At 45.2% G+C, this 19,179-nt stretch overlaps 1 protein-coding gene across 4 annotated transcripts in view; it reads left to right on the top strand.

The window, feature by feature from the left end:
* The first annotated feature begins 1,062 nt into the window (after positions 1-1,062).
* The window catches only part of slc36a1 (solute carrier family 36 member 1), a 35,719-nt gene continuing 17,602 nt past the window's right edge, over positions 1,063-19,179 (top strand). The window contains exons 1-11 of one of the 4 annotated variants that reach the window (XM_040043184.1): positions 1,063-1,253; positions 2,868-3,004; positions 5,099-5,210; positions 7,322-7,412; positions 7,496-7,584; positions 10,260-10,349; positions 10,601-10,685; positions 11,999-12,226; positions 13,149-13,247; positions 14,639-14,805; positions 17,178-17,347. In XM_040043184.1, coding sequence (XP_039899118.1) covers positions 2,968-3,004; positions 5,099-5,210; positions 7,322-7,412; positions 7,496-7,584; positions 10,260-10,349; positions 10,601-10,685; positions 11,999-12,226; positions 13,149-13,247; positions 14,639-14,805; positions 17,178-17,347 — 1,168 coding nt within the window. In that variant the 5' untranslated portion in view covers positions 1,063-1,253; positions 2,868-2,967. Of the gene's footprint in view, positions 1,254-1,972; positions 1,997-2,867; positions 3,005-4,262; positions 5,211-6,105; positions 6,254-7,321; positions 7,413-7,495; positions 7,585-10,259; positions 10,350-10,600; positions 10,686-11,998; positions 12,227-13,148; positions 13,248-14,638; positions 14,806-17,177; positions 17,348-19,179 lie in introns of those variants that run through there. The other 3 variants (XM_040043185.1, XM_040043183.1, XM_040043186.1) reach the window with 3 other exon arrangements.

Consider the following 19,179-nt stretch of genomic DNA (forward strand, 5'->3'; position numbering starts at 1 on the left):
GGTGCCCACAGCAAGCGAACCTAAATCCTTAAACGAGTTTCCAAAATAAAAGCCCAATGAACCCGAAAGCAGATTTGAGAATATGAGAACAGAGCTAACTGCATTATAGAGCGTTTTATAATAATAATAATAATGGATTGGATTTATATAGCGCTTTTCAAGGCACCCAAAGCGCTTTACAATACCACTATTCATTCACTCTCACATTCATACACTGGTGGAGGCAAGCTACAGTTGTAGCCACAGCTGCCCTGGGGCAGACTGACAGAAGCGAGGCTGCCATATCGCGCCATCGGCCCCTCTGGCCAACACCAGTAGGCAAAAGTGTCTTGCCCAGGGACACAACGACCAGGACAGAGAGCCCAGGGATCGAACCGACGACCTTCCGGTTACAGATGCGATTCCCAACCCCGTGAGCCACGGCAGCACCTTTTAGTCTACGTAATCGTATTCCTTTCGATAAGCTCACGTAAAACTCGTGATTTTATTCATTTCATTTCAGTTTCAGTTTTATTTGTCATATGCACGTTAGCACAGGGTCAACATTGCAATGAAATGTGTTTGACGAGCAGCAGTCACTCAGCAGCACGGTACAGTAGAAGAAAATATAATAAAATAATAATAATAAAAATAAATAGACTTTTAAAATATGAATATCAACAATAAAGTGGAGTGACCAGTGCAGATTAAACAGAGTACTTGTGAAGCTGCAGGGTAGCTTCTGAGTGCGTCCTGTGGACTGTGTTGTGTGTGTTTAAGTGTTGTGGTTGAGGTGTCGTATGGCTTAGTGGTCAAACTGTTTTTATGTCTTGTAGTCCGAGCAGACAGACTCCTGTAAAGTCTGCCAGATGGTAACAAGGAGAACAGCTGATGTGCTGGGTGGCTTATTTATTTATTTATTTTATTGTGTAGAAGTGAACATACAGGACTGCGCAAATGGTAACAGAAAACTGAGAAAAAAAGATTAAACCAATAAATAATAAAATAAAATAAAATGGTTTACCAACCGCCACGACATTATAATCCGTATCTATGGCAACGGGATCACGTCGAGACCGTCCCTCTCGACAATGTCATGTGACCACACCGCTGGCTGTCTGTTGGAGAGTCGAGCCCGACAGAGCACAGTCCCGCTTTGCCTTCAATCTGTGCTGCTTCGCCACCATGAGCACGATACGAAAATAAAGCGGCCTGCGGCGGACTGAGAGCTGATAACGAGGCCAGGAGGACCGAGTCCGCGCGGTGTCTGCGAGGTAAGGCTGGCCGCTGCTGCCGCGGCTCGTTGTTTACTCCGAAAATGGCACCGCAGCACACAGCTAACTATGGCTAACAGCTAACCCTCCGTCCACAGCCGGTTTTGCGGGACCGTGGGCTTGTTTATTGTGTTTATGGCGGGAATGCCCGCCGGGTCTGTGTCCATTGACAGTTTAAAATGATGCGATTATCGCGCTGACTGCCGTTAAAGCACCGGGGGGGGCTCGGGCTCGGGCTGGGGCTGTCACGGTTTACCTGCACAGTAAAACACACAGCAGCTTGTTTTAACGCGAGGCCCAGAGGACGAAAACAGAAGAAAAAGAAAATGCAAGAAAGTAAATAAACATGACAAATACGCTAACTCGGCTGGCGCGGTTTCTGAAGAGCAGCTGGGGTCAACATCTGCCTGCACAGGTACACTTTAAACCTCCTCCTGTTTGTAGGTAAATATATAAAGGAGTCTTCTCTGCAGAGGAGATAAACACGTGAGATAAGGAGCTCATTTTCATGTTGCTCAGCCATCAATGTACACAGTGTTCCACAGCAGCAGGCTCCGTGTCACATTTACCTGACAAACACACGCTGATGATGATCATTGGCCATTAGATTAAACCAGAGTGTAAGAGAGAGAGTATCGGGACACACCTAAGCATCAGGACGAGCTCGATCAGTAACGTCTAATCGTAGTTTCTGAGAATGGCTGAATGAATCTTTATAACTCTCAGCAGTGTTTCCTGCTCAGGTAAATCACTTCCTGCTCACCTGGGCGACATTTTAATTTATATACTTTCCAATTTGATTATTGGTGTGAAATAACACGCTCATTTGTCAGCTCAGCCGGCCGAGGAGGCTTTGAATCAGCTGTATGCACAGTGTTACAAATATCACCCAACAACAGCTGAATGTCACGCTGACTGCTTTTAGGACAGAGAGTTCAGTTATGAAGGTACTTGAAGATGAGCACCTTCGAAATGGGATATTTAATGACTGATTGCTTCGTTCTGCGGGTGAAGCCTGAAATATAAATCAGCTGTGTGGGAGCACAAAGGCGAGAAGCAATGCTGCAGGACTGAACCTTTCTGTTACATAGTGAAATAAAAGCCCACATTGAGCTGCTGATGCTGTTTTAAGTGCAGAAACTGCGCGCTGTGCTGTTCATGCCTCTCGTGTCATGACTCGCTGTAAAAAAAAAAAAAATGCTGAGTCGCTCCTGATGGCGACACTTTGGCCACGCTTGGTGAACCGCTGCTGGGAAACACGCTCCTCTGAAGAGGAAGTGCCAGGAGAAGTCAAGCCTCAGAATTGTCCCCTAAAAACCTCTTTCGGCTTTTCTTCCGAAAGCCATCAGACACAAACAACGAAGCGTGTGTTTGAAACCTTGTGCGAGTACGAAGGAGGTCATGAAGTCTGTTTAATGTTAGCATGATTAACCTCACAGCAGCTGTGTTATTGGTCATATAATGTCATTAAGAAGGCTCCAGCAGCGCAAACACGGTGCAGAGGTCCAGTTCAGGGACTCGTGCAGCAGCCTGTGAGCATGCTCAGTTTCTGACTCTGTTTTTGTTTTGCTGCTGCCAGATCTCATTCTCTTCTTATCTCTTATCTGTTTGCAGTGGACAGGCGTCCACGCTGGACTCCCTGATCTCGCTGCATTAGGATCCGTGAGGCTGGGAGAGACGACGCCCGGCTGTCTGCCAAACCTTCCCACCTAGCATGATGGCGTCCAGCGACGTAGACGGCCGAGGCGAAGGTAGTAAAGTCAGGACGATGGTTAAAAATGATACGGCGCACGAACGTGAGCCGGGGCCACAGTCACACAGGGATTATGTGCAATCCCAGCTGGCAGGTAGACGGTGAATCATCAAAGCAGCTTTCACTTCATCTACAGAATCCATCTGTTGGCTGGCTCGCGTCTGGTTTGGTGGGAGGTCACGGCCAGACACGACGTGCTCGTTATGAGCGGTCACGACATAGATCTGTGAGCGAGCATGTTCAGTTTGTAGATGTGGATTACAAGATTGTTGGCTGAAGTTTGATGTTGCTTATGTCGTGGTTTCATTGTTACACTCGTTCATGTTATTTAGCATGTAGGGAGGGAGCAAGGGAAGGCACGAGTGTAACTGTGCCTCTGGTACAAAGATTAAAGCAACACAGCGGAAACGAGTCCATCAGAGGGGCAGCTCAGAGTCAGAGAGGCTGAGATGGTCTGAGCATGTGCAGAGGAGTGAGGGTGGAGGATGAAGATGGAGTTGCCAAGCAGGAGGAGAACAAGAAGACATGCAGAGGGGTGGTGTGACAGAGGAGGAAGGAAGGATAGGAGGAGATGAAGGCAGATGATGCGCTGCGGCGACATGTACAATGTTTACCTCCAAAAATCAAACTTGCCTCCTTTAAAAAGCTGAAAGGTCAGCTGAGGTCGGAGAAGGTCACTTTATCATCATCAGCAAAGGAACGCGTCAGAGTCTGATTCAGTCTCTGCATTGCTGAGTAGTTCTTCATGTTCTTCAATGTTAATTTTGATTGGTCATCAGTTATTAGTGAATTCAAAGAATCAAGCTTTTTTCTTCCCATCAGTATTTTCAGATTAAAGGTCGTGTTTAAGGCTGAAGAAAGTGGGTTGCTCTACAGTTTGTTTTAATCCTTGAGTGTGATGGCAGTGACCGCCTGTCTGTTTGGTGTCTGTTGGTCGCTGATGTGCTGCCGTCAGTCGTTCTGAGTTCTTAGAAAAGTCAGAGATGGTTCCTCAGTGTAGGAGCACAAAGTGGTTTTACTTTCTAAAGACTTTAAACACATGCAGCCGCTGCAGCGTGTGTGTGTTTGTGTTCCTGTCTAGCTATCTTTGTGAGGACCGAAATCTTCATTCTGCTATAATTGTGAGAACCAACAGTCACTTGTGAGGACACACTCACCGGTCCTCACAAGTTTGAAGGCCTGTTTGAGGCTCAAAATGTGGTTTTAGTGTCAGGGTTACAATTAGGTTAGGCATTCATTTTTGATGGTTAGGGTAAGGGGCTAGGGAAAGCATTATGTTAATGAAGGTCCTCACTAAGATAGCTGAACGGGCTTGTGTGTGTGTTGTGTGAGTAATAGAGTTTTATGTGTGTGCTTAGCATTAATAAGCATGTATGTGTGGACTGCAGATACAGTGGGGGTGGGGTGATATAATGTCCACTTTCATTTATAATTGAAAACCTCCCTTTGAGGCTATTTTTAGTTTACCTGCTGGTCTGAGATCAAATAAAGAGCAAAGATGTTTTGGTGACAGGTTCATGAGTGCAAGGCTCGGGTTCCTCTGAACGTAGTTACGATGCTCTCAGATCTTTAAAGACGCTTTTATAACTGTTAGTTTTATAGCGCTGTGTCTCAGCTCAGTTCACAGCTTCCTGCTGTTCCGCTCTCACGTGGAAGTACTTCCAGTTTTTATCATGAAGGGATAATAAGAGTCATGAACAAGTACTAAAGCGCCACATTATTAAACACAGCACTGAGCCTAATGTGTGCCTTCAGGACTTCCTGCTTATTGCAGTCAGGTGATCTTCAGTTATCACCGTGTTTATAGTCATGTGCAGCGAGCCTCATGCACGGCCAGACCTGAAGAGTTTCTTCTCCAACTTCAAGTCTTTCAGGTCCTGTAGTTTGTCACTGAGAGTGTAGGTGTCAGGTCACATGACGAGGTGGATGACACCTGTGTGTGTATATAACCGGACTGTCACATCACTGTGAAAGGTGACGGTGCAGGAAAGCTTGCTTACACACTGCTGACTGACATAAGACAGGGCGGTAAACACATCAGAGGGTCACGTGATGTCAAACACATGGTTTTCGTCTTTGTCTCTCGTCTCAGCTTTGTTGTCCGACCAAAATCCGTCTGAGCTGGACGCTCTGTGTCCGTCTCCTCCAGGACCGTCCAGACCCCAACGCAACTACGAGAGGATAGGAGGACAGGCGGGGACCTCGTGAGTAAAATGCTTTCGGACTGTCCAATTGTTACGATCCAATGTTGTCAGTGTTTTGTGTTAGGCGTGACTGTTATGTGTTTCCTGTGGTACTTTGAAGGTCTGTCTTATCTCAGTGTGTTCAGTTTACGCTTCCTTGTCTCGTCAGTTCTGATTTGCCCCAGCTGTGTTTCCTTCCTGTTGTCCATTCCCTGATTGCTCCCTCTATGTATTTAAGCCCTGTGTTTCAGTTTGTCATGGGTTGTGATCACTGTGGTGTTGGTATCTTAGTTTTGTATATAGCTGTAAATAGATTTGTAAAGTAGCAATTGAGTATTTTTTTTCCCACCTTGTATATATTGTTCACTGCAGCAGCCTAGTAGGCGTGAGAAGCCATTTTTGTTTGTTACGTCTCCTCGAGGGCAGGAGGGGATAACACAACAACTCCGGAAACTCGGTACAGGTGTTATGAAAAAGGTTTAATGGCAGCGCTCTCACAGATTAAATAACCCAGATTCAAACAACAAATGTGGGGGAGAAAGGGACAGTTAGGTTGTACCAAAAAAAAAAAGACAAAACCAAAACTTAGCTGAGCTATTATCCTAGAAAAGCAAAAACAAGAGGGAAAGACCCTAAACCTCAACTCAAAACAAGCTCAAAATTACACGGGTGGCACCAACCTACTTACCTGGTGTTTCTAACAAAAAGACTCTACGTGAGTAAGTGTATGGGGTCCCCAAACTTACCTAGTCCACTTTACTCCCACCACAATTATCAAACAAAAGAAAGACAGCAGCGAACCGTCACACATGTGCCAAACAATTCAAAGGAGGGAAGAGAGCCGCGCCCAGCCACAGGTGAGTGTCTTTGTCAAGGTGTGCACTCCTGGATTGTCCAATCAGGGTCTCCCTCCTCTAATTAGTTGGATATCCCCAGATTGACATCAGCCTGCAGTCTGCGACCTAAGGGAACGGCAAACAAAAGGAGAGGGAAAGAAAACATACAGCCTGCAGACACGTAACATATTGATTAAGTTTTCTCCTGTTTGTCATGTAGCGAGTTAGGTAAGTGAATTGTCTTTTGTTTGGTTTTTCATTTTGGGTAGGAAAGCGTAGGGACCATTAGGGAGTTTTGTTTGTTATTTTTGGCACTGCTCACTGCTGAAGCAAATAAATGGCTGCTTAGAATTTTAAAAGATACTATTGTTTGGGTTCTTGTTTTGGGTGGAGTGTGGTGGGAAAATTTTTGTTGCGTTCAGGACACGCCTAGACTTAGAACGTAACATAAATGGGGGCTCGTCCGGGGGACCGCTTCAGCCTTCCGTCTGTCTCCGCTGGAGGGTCCGAGGGACCGCTTCAGCCTTCAGTCTTCGCTGGAGGGTCCATGGGGCCCGTCCGGCCTTCGTCTGTGTGAATCAAACATTTCACTTGGGGTTAAATGTTTGATTTTTGGGTGGGGGAAATGTTACGATCCAATGCTGTCAGTGTTTTGTGTTAGGCGTGACTGTTATGTGTTTCCTGTGGTACTTTGAAGGTCTGTCTTATCTCAGTGTGTTCAGTTTACGCTTCCTTGTCTCGTCAGTTCTGATTTGCCCCAGCTGTGTTTCCCTCCTGTTGTCCATTCCCTGATTGCTCCCTCTATGTATTTAAGCCCTGTGTTTCAGTTTGTCATGGGTTGTGATCACTGTGGTGTTGGTATCTTAGTTTTGTATATAGCTGTAAATAGATTTGTAAAGTAGCAATTGAGTATTTTTTTTTCCACCTTGTATATATTGTTCACTGCAGCAGCCTAGTAGGCGTGAGAAGCCATTTTTGTTGATTAAGTTTTCTCCTGTTTGTCATGTAGCGAGTTAGGTAAGTGAATTGTCTTTTGTTTGGTTTTTCATTTTGGGTAGGAAAGCGTAGGGACCATTAGGGAGTTTTGTTTGTTATTTTTGGCACTGCTCACTGCTGAAGCAAATAAATGGCTGCTTAGCATTTTAAAAGATACTATTGTTTGGGTTCTTGTTTTGGGTGGAGTGTGGTGGGCAAATTTTTGTTGCGTTCAGGACACGCCTAGACTTAAAACATAACAACAATGCAGGACGTGCAGATCTGGCTGGTCTGATTCTAACTTCATTTTTCATGCTGCAGTTTTTTCCAGACTCTGATCCACCTGCTCAAAGGGAATATTGGTACAGGCCTGCTGGGTCTGCCTCTGGCTGTCAAGAATGCAGGGCTGGTGGTAAGCATACCTGCAAAGGTCACATGACACAGAATTAGTCTGAGCCTTTAAACGGCACACAAACTCGGTCTGTTTGTGTGCAGCTCGGACCCATCAGTCTTCTGGTCATGGGCATCATCGCGGTCCACTGCATGAAGCTGCTGGTGATGTGTTCCCACCACCTCAGTGCAAAGTGAGTATCTCGATTCTCGCTCTTCAGCCCTCAAAAACACAATCATCTGGTTTGATTTCCTCACATCCCGTCGTCCTCCGTAATCCACACAGCCTCAGCCCACACACATTCAGATAAAAGCTAACTCCTGTTCTTCATCTAACGCAAACACTCGATACAGGGATCGGATGGGAACACATAATACACAGAATAAAAGCTTCTTTTTTTTTTTTTTTTTAAATGTTTCTCAAAATAATAATAATAATAATAATAATAATAATAATAATAATGGATTGGATTTATATAGCGCTTTTCAAGGCACCCAAAGCGCTTTACAATGCCACTATTCATTTACTCTCACATTCATACACTGGTGGAGGCAAGCTACAGTTGTAGCCACAGCTGCCCTGGGGCAGACTGACAGAAGCGAGGCTGCCATATCGCGCCATCGGCCCCTCTGGCCAACACCAGTAGGCAAGTAGGGTAAAGTGTCTTGCCCAAGGACACAACGACCAGGACAGAGAGCCCGGGGATCGAACCGGTGACCTTCCGGTGACAGATGCGATTCCCAACCCCCTGAGCCACGGTCGCAAGTAGCTGGAGGCTCAGCAGGAAGACTGTAAGGTCCCTGTGTTTGGACGTGGCTGAGAGGATAAGTGCGTCACTTCGGTATAACTTTACGTTGGAGCAGAGCGGCTCTTTGCTCTTTGTTCAAATGAGATGTAAAATGTCAGGAAAATGCTGTTTTTCTTTCACTACACACACGCCTGGAAGCAGCAGACTGTAAAATAACTACCAGCCCGATTGACGCACTCACCTGATGTTTGCAGCAGCTAATGTGTGACCGGCAGTGTGTCAAGACTTAAGAGATGAATCCTCATTGATTCTGAACAGATTTTAATGATCACTAAATCACTGATTTCTACTTTCCACAATAATGCAGTAAAACACACATTTCAGCTTTTATTTTGAAAGTTTTTTTTGGAGATACCTCATTTATAGATGAGGTAGCATGAGGCACAAGAGCAAATTAAACTGGGTTTGTGGGCCGGTGTCATGTGACGCTTGTATCATCAGATCATGAGAACAAAACAGTCTGAGTCTGTGGCTCTGCTGAGAAATCAGCTGTATGTTGATGCACAGATCCAGTGAATCCAGTGCTGATGATGAATCCTGTCTGTTTTACGATGTCTCTGAGCTGCACGTTTTATTTTATTATTTTTAACTAACTGGAGAGGTCAGGCTGCGTTTCTGTAAGCTGTGCTCGAGTCCTCGTTGCTTTGAGTCTTTCTGTTTGAACTGCGTCCTTCATGCCTTTGCAGCAGATCAAGCGCAGGTCTTTTTAATCTCCTTTGCACTAAAACCACACTCGTCCTCGCATGTTTGCTCTGCAGCGGCTTCGTTGTTTGCTGTTGTTCCTGCTTGACGCTCATCAGCTGTCACAGACATTACCAAACACTGTCAGCATGACCTGTGATCAGCCCCACCTCTCCGTGGCGATCGCCACATCGGTTCAGTTTTAGTGGGATTACGTAAGTGAAGCCATGTGGCCGAAAACCCAGAGTACCGGGGCTTATCTGTTTTACAGCTGGTGACACGTGGCAGCTCAGCAGATTAGTGCAGTCACTATTAGACTTTAATTAGTGTACTACCTGTGACTGTGAACCTGCCCACCCACCCCTCGCCCGCCCTTTGCCCAGTTCACACGGCGATCCATTAGCTGGGATTAAAAGGATCAAGGAGATCGCGAGCGTGAACGGACACCTCTGCACCGTCACGCATCAGCTGAGGAGACACGGAAGTGGTTGCGGCCCTTCCTGTTTTTAGAGGTTTCATTTTTGCCGAGTCAGTCGTCACTTCTCTGATTCTGTCATAGATATGGAAGAACCGCAGTTACCCAATAAGGGTTAAAACTAAACTTAATTTTCTTATTTCTTTGTCGACTCGTTGGGCATGTGCACCTGTGAACAAGCCTTACTAAGGATTTTATTGTTTTTAACTCTTCATATATAACGTTTATCTGTTTTTACTTCAGAGGGTTTCTGCAGGCTTTATCATTTTAGCTCATTTCGTGTGCTTCTGGGCTCCTGAAATGTCCCAAAGTCAGGGTATCTGTGAGCTGCTCTGTTAGTACAGTAACCTCGCAGAAGCCATGTTATGGGTCACATGATGTCATTAAAATGCTCCAAAAGCCTCCAACAGCACAAACTCGTCCAGAAGTCCAGTTCCGGTGACGCTAGCAGACAGCTAGCAGCTACAGCTGCCTGTGTCACCATCCACCTGTCAGTCAGAGAGGCCACGCTCCTGATCGTGCAAGCTTTAAGCCTTAATGCAATTTAAGCAGCTGAGTTATAAATGGTCTATAGAGACTAAACCAGTGTCTGTGTCGGCCTGTAAACATGTGGGAGCTGGCTCACTGCTGCCTCTGCTGGACACCAGATGAACTGCTTTGTTCACACAAGCTTTGGAGCTTAAGCTTGTGTTCAGGCGGTGGTTACTGCAGTGAACTTATAAACTGTATATTAAAGATGGACATGGCTTCTCCAGGCTTGAAGCCAGTACTTTAAACCTGGATACCTTTATGTCCAGCAGGGGGCGACTTTTCTGTGCTGGTTATTTTCAGTTTGGTTATTTAGCTTCATGTCAGCTGAAACTGACTGACACCTGGATGCCCCCCCCCCCCCCCCCCCCCCCAGGATGAACCGACCATCTCTGACCTACGGCGAGGCTGTGCAGTACGGGATGGAAAACGTGCCGTGGCTGAGGCGACATTCACAGTGGGGAAAGTAAGAAACATGCTCACCTGTTCTGCTCAGTGTTTCTTTAGACACGTCAAGAAAACAAATTAATTTTAATATGTAAAACATGTAAAGATGTCAGATTTAGTCCCACAGGCATAAGAAAAAAATAAATAACAAAAAAAAAACGTAAATTTTTTAAAGGAAAGGAAATTCTTTCAGACCTGTGAACCTCAAAGAATTAAAGATGTGATCAGAGAGACGTCGTTCTGTTTTAACTGTTTCATTGTCTCGCTCAGGCGGACCGTCAACCTGTTCCTCATCATCACACAGCTGGGCTTCTGCTGTGTCTACTTCGTCTTCCTCAGTGACAACGTCAAGCAGGTCAACACACTCACATAATCAGATGCACTCACAGACACACCGACATTCACAAACTCACACACGCACTCACAGACGCAGTTTAATTGTCCCTGTCAGCGTTACAGAGTGAAGTGTTTTTGTACCATGTGATTTTCACCTGTGGTGTTTATTGGGCTGATAACCACAGAGCTGGAGCCAGTGTGACCTCAGTGACCTCACAGATGTTTTAGTTTTGTTTAACTGATCTGAACTTCATAAATCAGTACGGATCATTTCTTCATAAAAAAAAAACAAGACTGACTCTGAAAGTTATAAAAACTAAAAGTAAAACTTTAAAAGTATCCTAGAAGCTAAACTAAAGTGAAAATGAAAGATTTAAAGATGCATTCAAATAAAAAAAAAAAATAAAAAAAATGGAAAGCTGTAATAACTCCAGATCAAACCCCTGCATGCAGGTCAGCCACCCAGAAGGCTGTGTCATGTTACAACAAATTTTTGCAAAGTTTTGCACTCATGGAAAACCTGAAAATGTTCTCCAGAAGTAATCTGTCCTATCGGGCCAAGCGTGAGGAGGCACACTGAGCTTCATCCACCTGCCTCAGTTTAAAGAAAGTGCAGACAGACTGACTGTAGAGTAAACACATGATCTAAAAATTGTATTGATGTTTGCATGAGTAAATATTTAATTATGTTCGGTTCATACTCCTGTGGTTTTGTCTTTACTGAGAGAACAGAATACCATGAAACGCACTGATATGGAGGAAAATCAGATGATTATCACTTATTTCAGCAGGGAGTGTGTGAGGTGATGGAAATGATGGCGATCAACAGGCTCAGTTTGTGTAGTTCAGTTTTTAGCCACTAGGGGGTGCCGCCTGCCTGCATGTATTTTGTGTCCGCTCATTTTTGCTGAAGCAGCAGTCAAACATCTGGTGGGCGGTGATTTTACTCAGAGATACAGACTGACTCGGCTCAGTAAATACAGAGCCGTGTGTTGAAGAGCTGAGCACAAACATGACACAAACACAGACCTGAAATATCCACAGTTTTCAACCTTCGGAGAACACAACACATTCCATTTCCAGGTGGACAAGCTCCATGCTCTTACTTTGAAAGACACATGATATTTGCTCTGTTATTTATTTTCACAGAGAGAATTTCGTATGATTTTATGTCTCAGAAAACCTGCACACACTGCCCGAGCTCCAGCTCTGATTGGTTTGAGCCTGCAGACGATCTCTATCCAGTCCTGGGTTGTAATCACTCCTTTGGTGTTTAAGACCTTTTCAGCAGAATGAGCATCATCCTCTCTTTATCTGACCTGCCTTCACCAGGTGGTAGAAGCTGCCAACGCCACCACCATCAGCTGCCAGACGAACTACACCAACCAGACCCAGGTCCTGGTCCCGAGCTTTGACTCCCGCCTATACATGCTCTGCTTCCTGCCTGCCATCATCCTGCTGGTCTTTATCCGCAACCTGAAGTGCCTGGCCCCGTTCTCTCTGGGGGCCAATGTGGCCATGACGGCCAGTTTGTTCCTGATCTACTACTACTCACTCACGGTGAGCCGCAGGTTTCTCTCTGATTCGATTGACCTTCAGTCAAGGTTGTAGCCTCGTTTTTCACTCTCTGTGGTCTCATTAAGTTGTGACATTGAGCAGAAGCTTGTTTGTTACCTGGCTAAGTAAGAGCTCCCTGCAGCAGCGCGTGGTGGAGAAGGTTGTGCGTGCAGCCTGTGAGATGACTGTGGCTGATGGATCATCTGAGCAGCACATTTGGGGATAAGCGGAGCATAAAGGCCACTAGCAGCTTTGAAAACAATCTGGATCTTCTGCTGCTCGGTGGGACTTTTTCCTCTCGGCATGAGCTCTGATTTGAACACCAGGAGGAGGAGGATGATGATGATGATGATGATGATGATGATGATAATAATAATGTACTTTTTTAATCACTTCAGATAGTTTTCAGGCTTCGGGCTCATCCTGCTGACCTTTTTTTTTTTAAATGAAATGCATCATCCAGTCAAAGTTTGCAGACAGAAGGTTAACTCGGTGCTCCTCTGCAGATACCTGCACACAGACACATGCTTTATAATAAATCATGCACATGTAGTACATTTAGTGCTTAGGTGACCCTCCATCTCGCAGTAGAAAAAGAATCATTCATGTCCCAGACCAGAGTTTGAATTTTCAAAATAAAAGCCAAAAGATAAAGAAATAATGGCATGTGTCTGACACAGCTGGCCGAGCTGCTTGCGTGGAGCTCTGTGAGTGGATGCTCTCTTATTTGTATTGTTGTGAAGAACAGGGCTGTCGTGCAGATAACATTTAACACCTCACTCCATCTGTAATTTTTAAGTCTGCAGCAGTTCATTTTCATTGTGCAGCTTTTTCTCGGCTAATCATGTTAAGAGTAGCGAGGATGCGATTAGTTGAAGAACAGCTCTAACTGGCTGTGGATCTATTTTGTTTTGTTTCTCTACAGAACATCTCAAACCCCACTGACCTCCCAAAAGTTGGCAGAGCTAAAGACTACCCTCTCTTCTTCGGAACGGCCATCTTTGCCTTCGAAGGCATTGGAGTGGTGAGTGAGCGGCTGATGGTAACACATTCACGCATGTGCTGCCGAAAACTTTATGACTGTATCAATGTGAAACACCTGTGTGCATCGATTACGTGGATTATAAACGGCACTGTTATCTCCCCCTGCATTACCGTTGGATTTCTTTATGCAAATGAGGCATCATGCATCACGCTGCTGTGGGTGGGGGGGGGGCTGGAGATAGGAGAGCAGCAGGGGTCCAGAAAGAGGGGGATTACACCAGCACGTCCCACTGACCATTTTTAATAACAGAGTGTGGAATGTAAAGTCTGTGAATGATTTTACTCTGTCAAAATCCCCGTGTTCACCTACGTCACGCTCAGATGTGATAATACTGTTGACTGTGCAATTAATGCAGGTGCAACTTTGACATCATTATAAATATTTTCAGATTTACAGGCCCATATAGCACACACAGACGGTGCTTTTTAATTATTTTTTTAATCGTGTCTTCATCAGTGCAGCAGATATCACGTGTCACAGATCTGGAATCTGTGCAGCTGCGAGTGTCAGTGTGAGTCACCTGTCAGAGTAATAAAGTGCATTCTGGGTAAACTTTGAGGGCTCGTGTCAACATATGAAAGGTCTCCTGTTAGCTACATAGGCCAGGCTCACCTTCAAGCTGTGACTCCTTCAGTCATTTTCTAATACTGTCATATTTGAATTAAAAAGTGACATATTTGGATGAGCAGGCGACCATATGCCACATGACTGAGAGCAGCCGGCTCGGGTTCGAGTCCAACCCGCGGCCCTTTGCCGCATGTTTCCCTCCGCTTTCCGGTCAGTCTTCTCTGTATCTGTCGAAGACAGAAAAAGGCCAAAAAATATATATTTTTTTTTTATAGTGCCAGATTTGCACCCACCCTTGTGTACGCTCAGAGCTGGAAGGTATTCACAGTATGAAGCGCAACGTGAGTCAAAATCAGTCCGATTTCAGAGCGTTTAAAGTCCACCGGTGACCATTGAAGCACACACGGTGTGTGACCCAGTGTTAATGTCACAAGTACTCATTACAGATACATTATTGATATGTTATTATTTCACTTTATTGATGTTTATTTAAGAACATTTGCCTCATTTTGACATTTTTCAAAGCATCGTATGACTCTCGCTAACATCTGCCCTACAGACACGTGTGTTTCAGAGTTGGCCTTTTTCCTGTCCATGCAGTGAAGCTTGTCTTTATAATGATGAAGTCTGGCTGATAAGCTACATTTTCCAAAAGCCCCATTTAATTCAGTTAAATCTGGTTTATAAAAAAGCAAAGCTTCCTGCAGACAATGGCGAGCTTTCAGGGCATCACAGTGTGAGCAGACACCGCTGAGCCTTCACGTGTCACTCAAATGTCCCGCTAACAGTGTTTCTCTCTGCAGGTTCTGCCCCTGGAGAACAAGATGCAGAGGCCTCAGAGGTTCACCCAGGTTCTCTATTTGGGCATGGGCATCGTCACCTTCCTCTACATCAGCCTGGGAACCATAGGATACATGTGCTTTGGAGAGCACATCGGCGGCAGCATCACACTGAACCTACCTAACTGCTGGTGAGATACCGCCACAACGCCCAGGATTAGAAATCGAGTCGAATCGGCATGTTTAAAAACATTTGTGCTGGTTAATGTCCTGCAGCACTCAGAGAATCACATAAGACACCACAGGATGGGTGGAGTCAGCTGTGCACTCACATGACTCCACCCAAGCACATCTCCTCCTGTTGTGTCACTGCCTCAAACCTCCATGAACACAAACTATTGTGTGTGTTTGTGGTGCAGGTGCATCTCAATACACAAGTCCAAACCTCCTAAACTAAACTGAAGCACAGTGTGGAACGTCCAGACTCAGCAGATGCGATGTGCCGAAGAGCAAAGAGACTTAAATCTTCATTGTTTAGAAGAAAGGTGGCAGGATTGGGACCCAGTGTCTCATTAAAATATTAAAACCTGTTTTACTGTGTTTTAGACCCATAGATAGTAGGGGTGCAACGATACTCGTATCGATATTGAACCGTTCGATACAGTGCTTTCGGTTCGGTACGCATATGTATCGAACAATACAAAATTTTTAATTTATTTTATCAACTTTCCTTCTGACGATGCTGTCTGTGTTGAGCGCTCAGTGGATCTGCGCTCGACAGTGCAGCCTAGGCGGAGTAGTCGAACGCAGATTCACTGAGCGCAGGGCAAGCTAGCGAGACAGAAGTTAAGCTCTCCTTGCAACATAGCAAATTGAACCTCCCCCACCCTCATTCAGATCTGATCAGATTCAGCGTTTGGAACTATTTTGGTTTTCATGTGACGTATGACCCTGAAGGTAAGCGCGTCATGGACTAAAGTAAAACAGTATGTTGGATGTGCCACGCAATGCTCAATTACATGGGTGGGAACTAGTGTGTTAGCGCAGTTAGCTCATTAACGTGTTGGCCGTGCACGGGGCGATCCGCAGTAGCTCGTTAACGGAGATTTGCCATGTTGTGGCGTTAACGTCATTTCAACGAGATTAATGCTGACAGCACTAGTGGGAACACAACGAATATGACTGCACGTTTACTCCGACAGCATCCTAGTACAAAGACAAGTGGAAGCAGACAAAAACAACAAGCACTCATGCTACAAACTTTACCCGAGTCATTTAGACAGCCGTTAGCACATGATTCTCCTTATGGGGACCTGATATGTTTAATATGCTGCTGAGAATATAGCCCAGAAGAAGCGTATAGTATAGCTTTTATTTTGGAAAGAGACATTTCTCTGTAATAAACTCTTTTCCAAAGATGAGTGATTCCTCAATCAGATAATTTATTTTTTTATTACTTTGTTGTTTCAGCAACATTAAATTTAAAAACTGTACTTTTGAGTTAAAATATATATTTATAATTTTAATAAATGACAAATTAAAAAGGCATGAACTTTTTTTTTTTTTTTTTTTTTTTGTATCGAAAAAATATCGAACCATGACACCAAAGTATCGAACCGAACTGTGAATTTTGTGTATCGTTGCACCCCTAATAGATAGATACTCAGAGCTGATGCTTCACATCCACAGCTTGTTGTATTTGCATCAGGAAACCTGCGGACACTGCATGATGAATGAATCAGGAAGCCATGGATCTGAATGTGTTTACATTACTTTAGTAAGTCCAGGTGAGAGCTGCTGTTACTGGTTTCTCCTTCAGTTTCCTGGCTCTGTGCTCACATGCTGCACAAGCTCTAGAGCAGGTTATATCTGAGAGTAGGGGGCCAGTGAGAATCCAGTAACATCGAAGGTGGGAACATGCAGACAGCAGCACTGTGCAAAAGTATGTGCCACCACTCATTTTCCCTCAGCGTTGAAATGACACATTTTGGCTTGTTGCCTCAATCGGGGTCATCAGGAGGACTCTGTCCTCTTGACCTCTGAATTTCACCTTGAAGGCGGAGACGTGCCAGTAGCCCCTACAAGCGTCATGCAGCAGCTCAATCAATCCACCACCGCTCACTTTCTACATCACTGAGTCTCCAAAAGTGCAAAGCATGCTGAGATCAGAGTGACAGCTGCATCAGGTTTTAAATCAGTTTTTATAGCTCTTATCTGGCTCAGGGGCACACAAGCTACCCCCTCTCTCCAGCGGGACACTGAGGAAATAAACACTCAACCTCAAAGAGTTTTTCTCTGCCTCGGTGAGAGTGGAAATCCTCTCCAGCTCCACCTACCTGCTCTTTAAACTGTCTGTAGGTGAGTGGCAGCCAATCAGAAGAAAGTTCACTCAAAGAGTGGGGAGGCGAAATGGCTTGTTTAAAACATAGCATTATTTTGAACTATGAGTCATGCAAAGCTACTCTAGGAGAATCTAGGAGTAAAAATAAGCAAATGAGTGGGATAGGTCACATTTTTCCACACATTACTTGACTCCTTCCACTCCTTCCTCCCCATTTTCCAGGATGTACCAGGTCGTGAAGCTCCTGTACTGCTTCGGGATCTTCATCACCTTCGCCCTGCAGTTCTATGTCCCAGCAGAAATCCTCATACCATCCATGGTGGCTTGCGTGCCAGATCAGTGGGGCACCGCCATCGACCTACTGCTGCGTGCTGTCATGGTCATCTTCACGTGTAAGTATGAGCGGGTCTGCGGTGTGTCGGGCGGCGGGCTGTTAAATCTGCACACGATGTCAGGCTCAACTGCAACGTGTTTCAGACCGAGAGCCGAGACTTCTTATGTATGAATATAAATGGCACGCGTGTCAGCACGCACGATCGACTTTATGCTGTCACGGGATTTACAAAGGAACTCGTCCTCTTACTGTTATTTATGCAATCAATTCTCAGACATGTGGGTTAAAGTGTCTGCTGTATGTTCGTGAAGGTTCTCACTCATCCAGGTCATCGTCATCCAAGGAGCTTGGAAAGAAAAGCATCTGGACAATTGGTGGAAACTCCCAGATTTGAGGTGTCCCCAAGAGGGTCATGGACCCCCTATGGACCCTTCCTCTACCTAATCACACGACCCACCACTATATCCGCTGTATGTTTATTCTGCACATTGAGTCACAGCATGGGCTGATTTCCACTCCTCTGCTCAGATTTTCCTTCATGCGTTTCTAATGTGAGCTCTCTGAGCAGAGTCGTGGTTTTTAAACACTGTCAGCATCATCTCAGCTACTGCTTGTGCGGGGAATCAATTTAAAGAAATCTAATTTCTGCCTTTGTTCTTTAGAGAACAAACCCAGACCAAAGACCCCGATCTGTTATAAGCAGTTTGGTACTTTCCTTTTCTCACCATTTAACTGTCATGACTGTCATCAAACCCCATCTGGGGTTGCGAGGTCTTCCTCTGAGCTCTTCCCCCAGGAGGTATCAGACCAGGATGACTCCGGGCGAGCCAATCCAGGCAGGAGGAGTATCCTGAGTCTGGTGTGGGAATGCTTGCTTGTTTCTGTGTTCAACCTCTTTGATTCTGTTCTCTGTAGTCTTGAGAATGCAGAGCTTCACAGAGCAGCACGGCTTTAGGTTGATGTGAAATTGTCGTGTATCTTTAACAGCAGATGAAAGGTCTGCTTTTGGAGTTGCCATCAGCTCCGGCCCGTGTTAGTGGTGTGTGCTGACGCAGGAGAGCAGAGTGAGCGGTGTGGCTGCTCCTGAGTGTACTTCTGTGAGGCGCCTCCTTTATTGTATTTTTATTAGGCTTATTTCTGCAAAGAAAACTGAGTCTGCACCACAGCCAAGGCCCCGCTGACAAATGAGGCTCTTTAACAAGCTGTAATGAGGCAAACAGCACGTGTACAATCTGCTCCTCTCTTGTCTTTGTGCTTTTATCTAGACCGGAGCTAAAAGGGGCAGCAGAGTAATTTACTCTTAGACATAGTAACAGAAGCGTCCCATTAGAAGGTCGCTGCTGCTGAGTTTTGTTCTTTAATCCCGTCAGTAACAGTCGTTTCAGCTGATTACCTGGACTTGGTTCTGGTTCCTGTGGAACTATTGACTCGAGCCCCTATGTGGCTAATCAGTTCCAGGCACTTCCACAGATGCAGAGAGTCCACAGTACCTGGAACATCCCTGTTTGTGTTTCTAATGAATTAGAGAGGATTAAAAAAACAGCAGACATACATGAAAAAGACTCATTTGTATTTGTTGTGTGAATGAACCTGCACACAAGGAGCTCACTGAGACTGTGAGCTCTGGATCTTTTGTGTTGTTGTTGTTTTAACTCCTGGACTAAATAAAAAATCTAAAAATGTCCACAAGGAAAAATTTGGCTGCAGTTCCTCTGGTGTCCAGCAGAGGCAGCAATGAGCCACTCCCATAGACTCCCGTGTTAAAAGAAACATGCTTACAGGCTGGTACAGACTGTTTTGGTCTCTGTAGATAATTTCACCCTCATAACAGCTGTACAGGGCCTCTTTGACTGACAGGTGGATGGCACCACAGGTGGCTGTAGCTGCTAG

This window comes from Simochromis diagramma, unplaced genomic scaffold, assembly GCF_900408965.1.
Source record: "Simochromis diagramma unplaced genomic scaffold, fSimDia1.1 OVJJ01000433.1, whole genome shotgun sequence".
Taxonomy (NCBI): Eukaryota; Metazoa; Chordata; class Actinopteri; order Cichliformes; family Cichlidae; genus Simochromis; species Simochromis diagramma.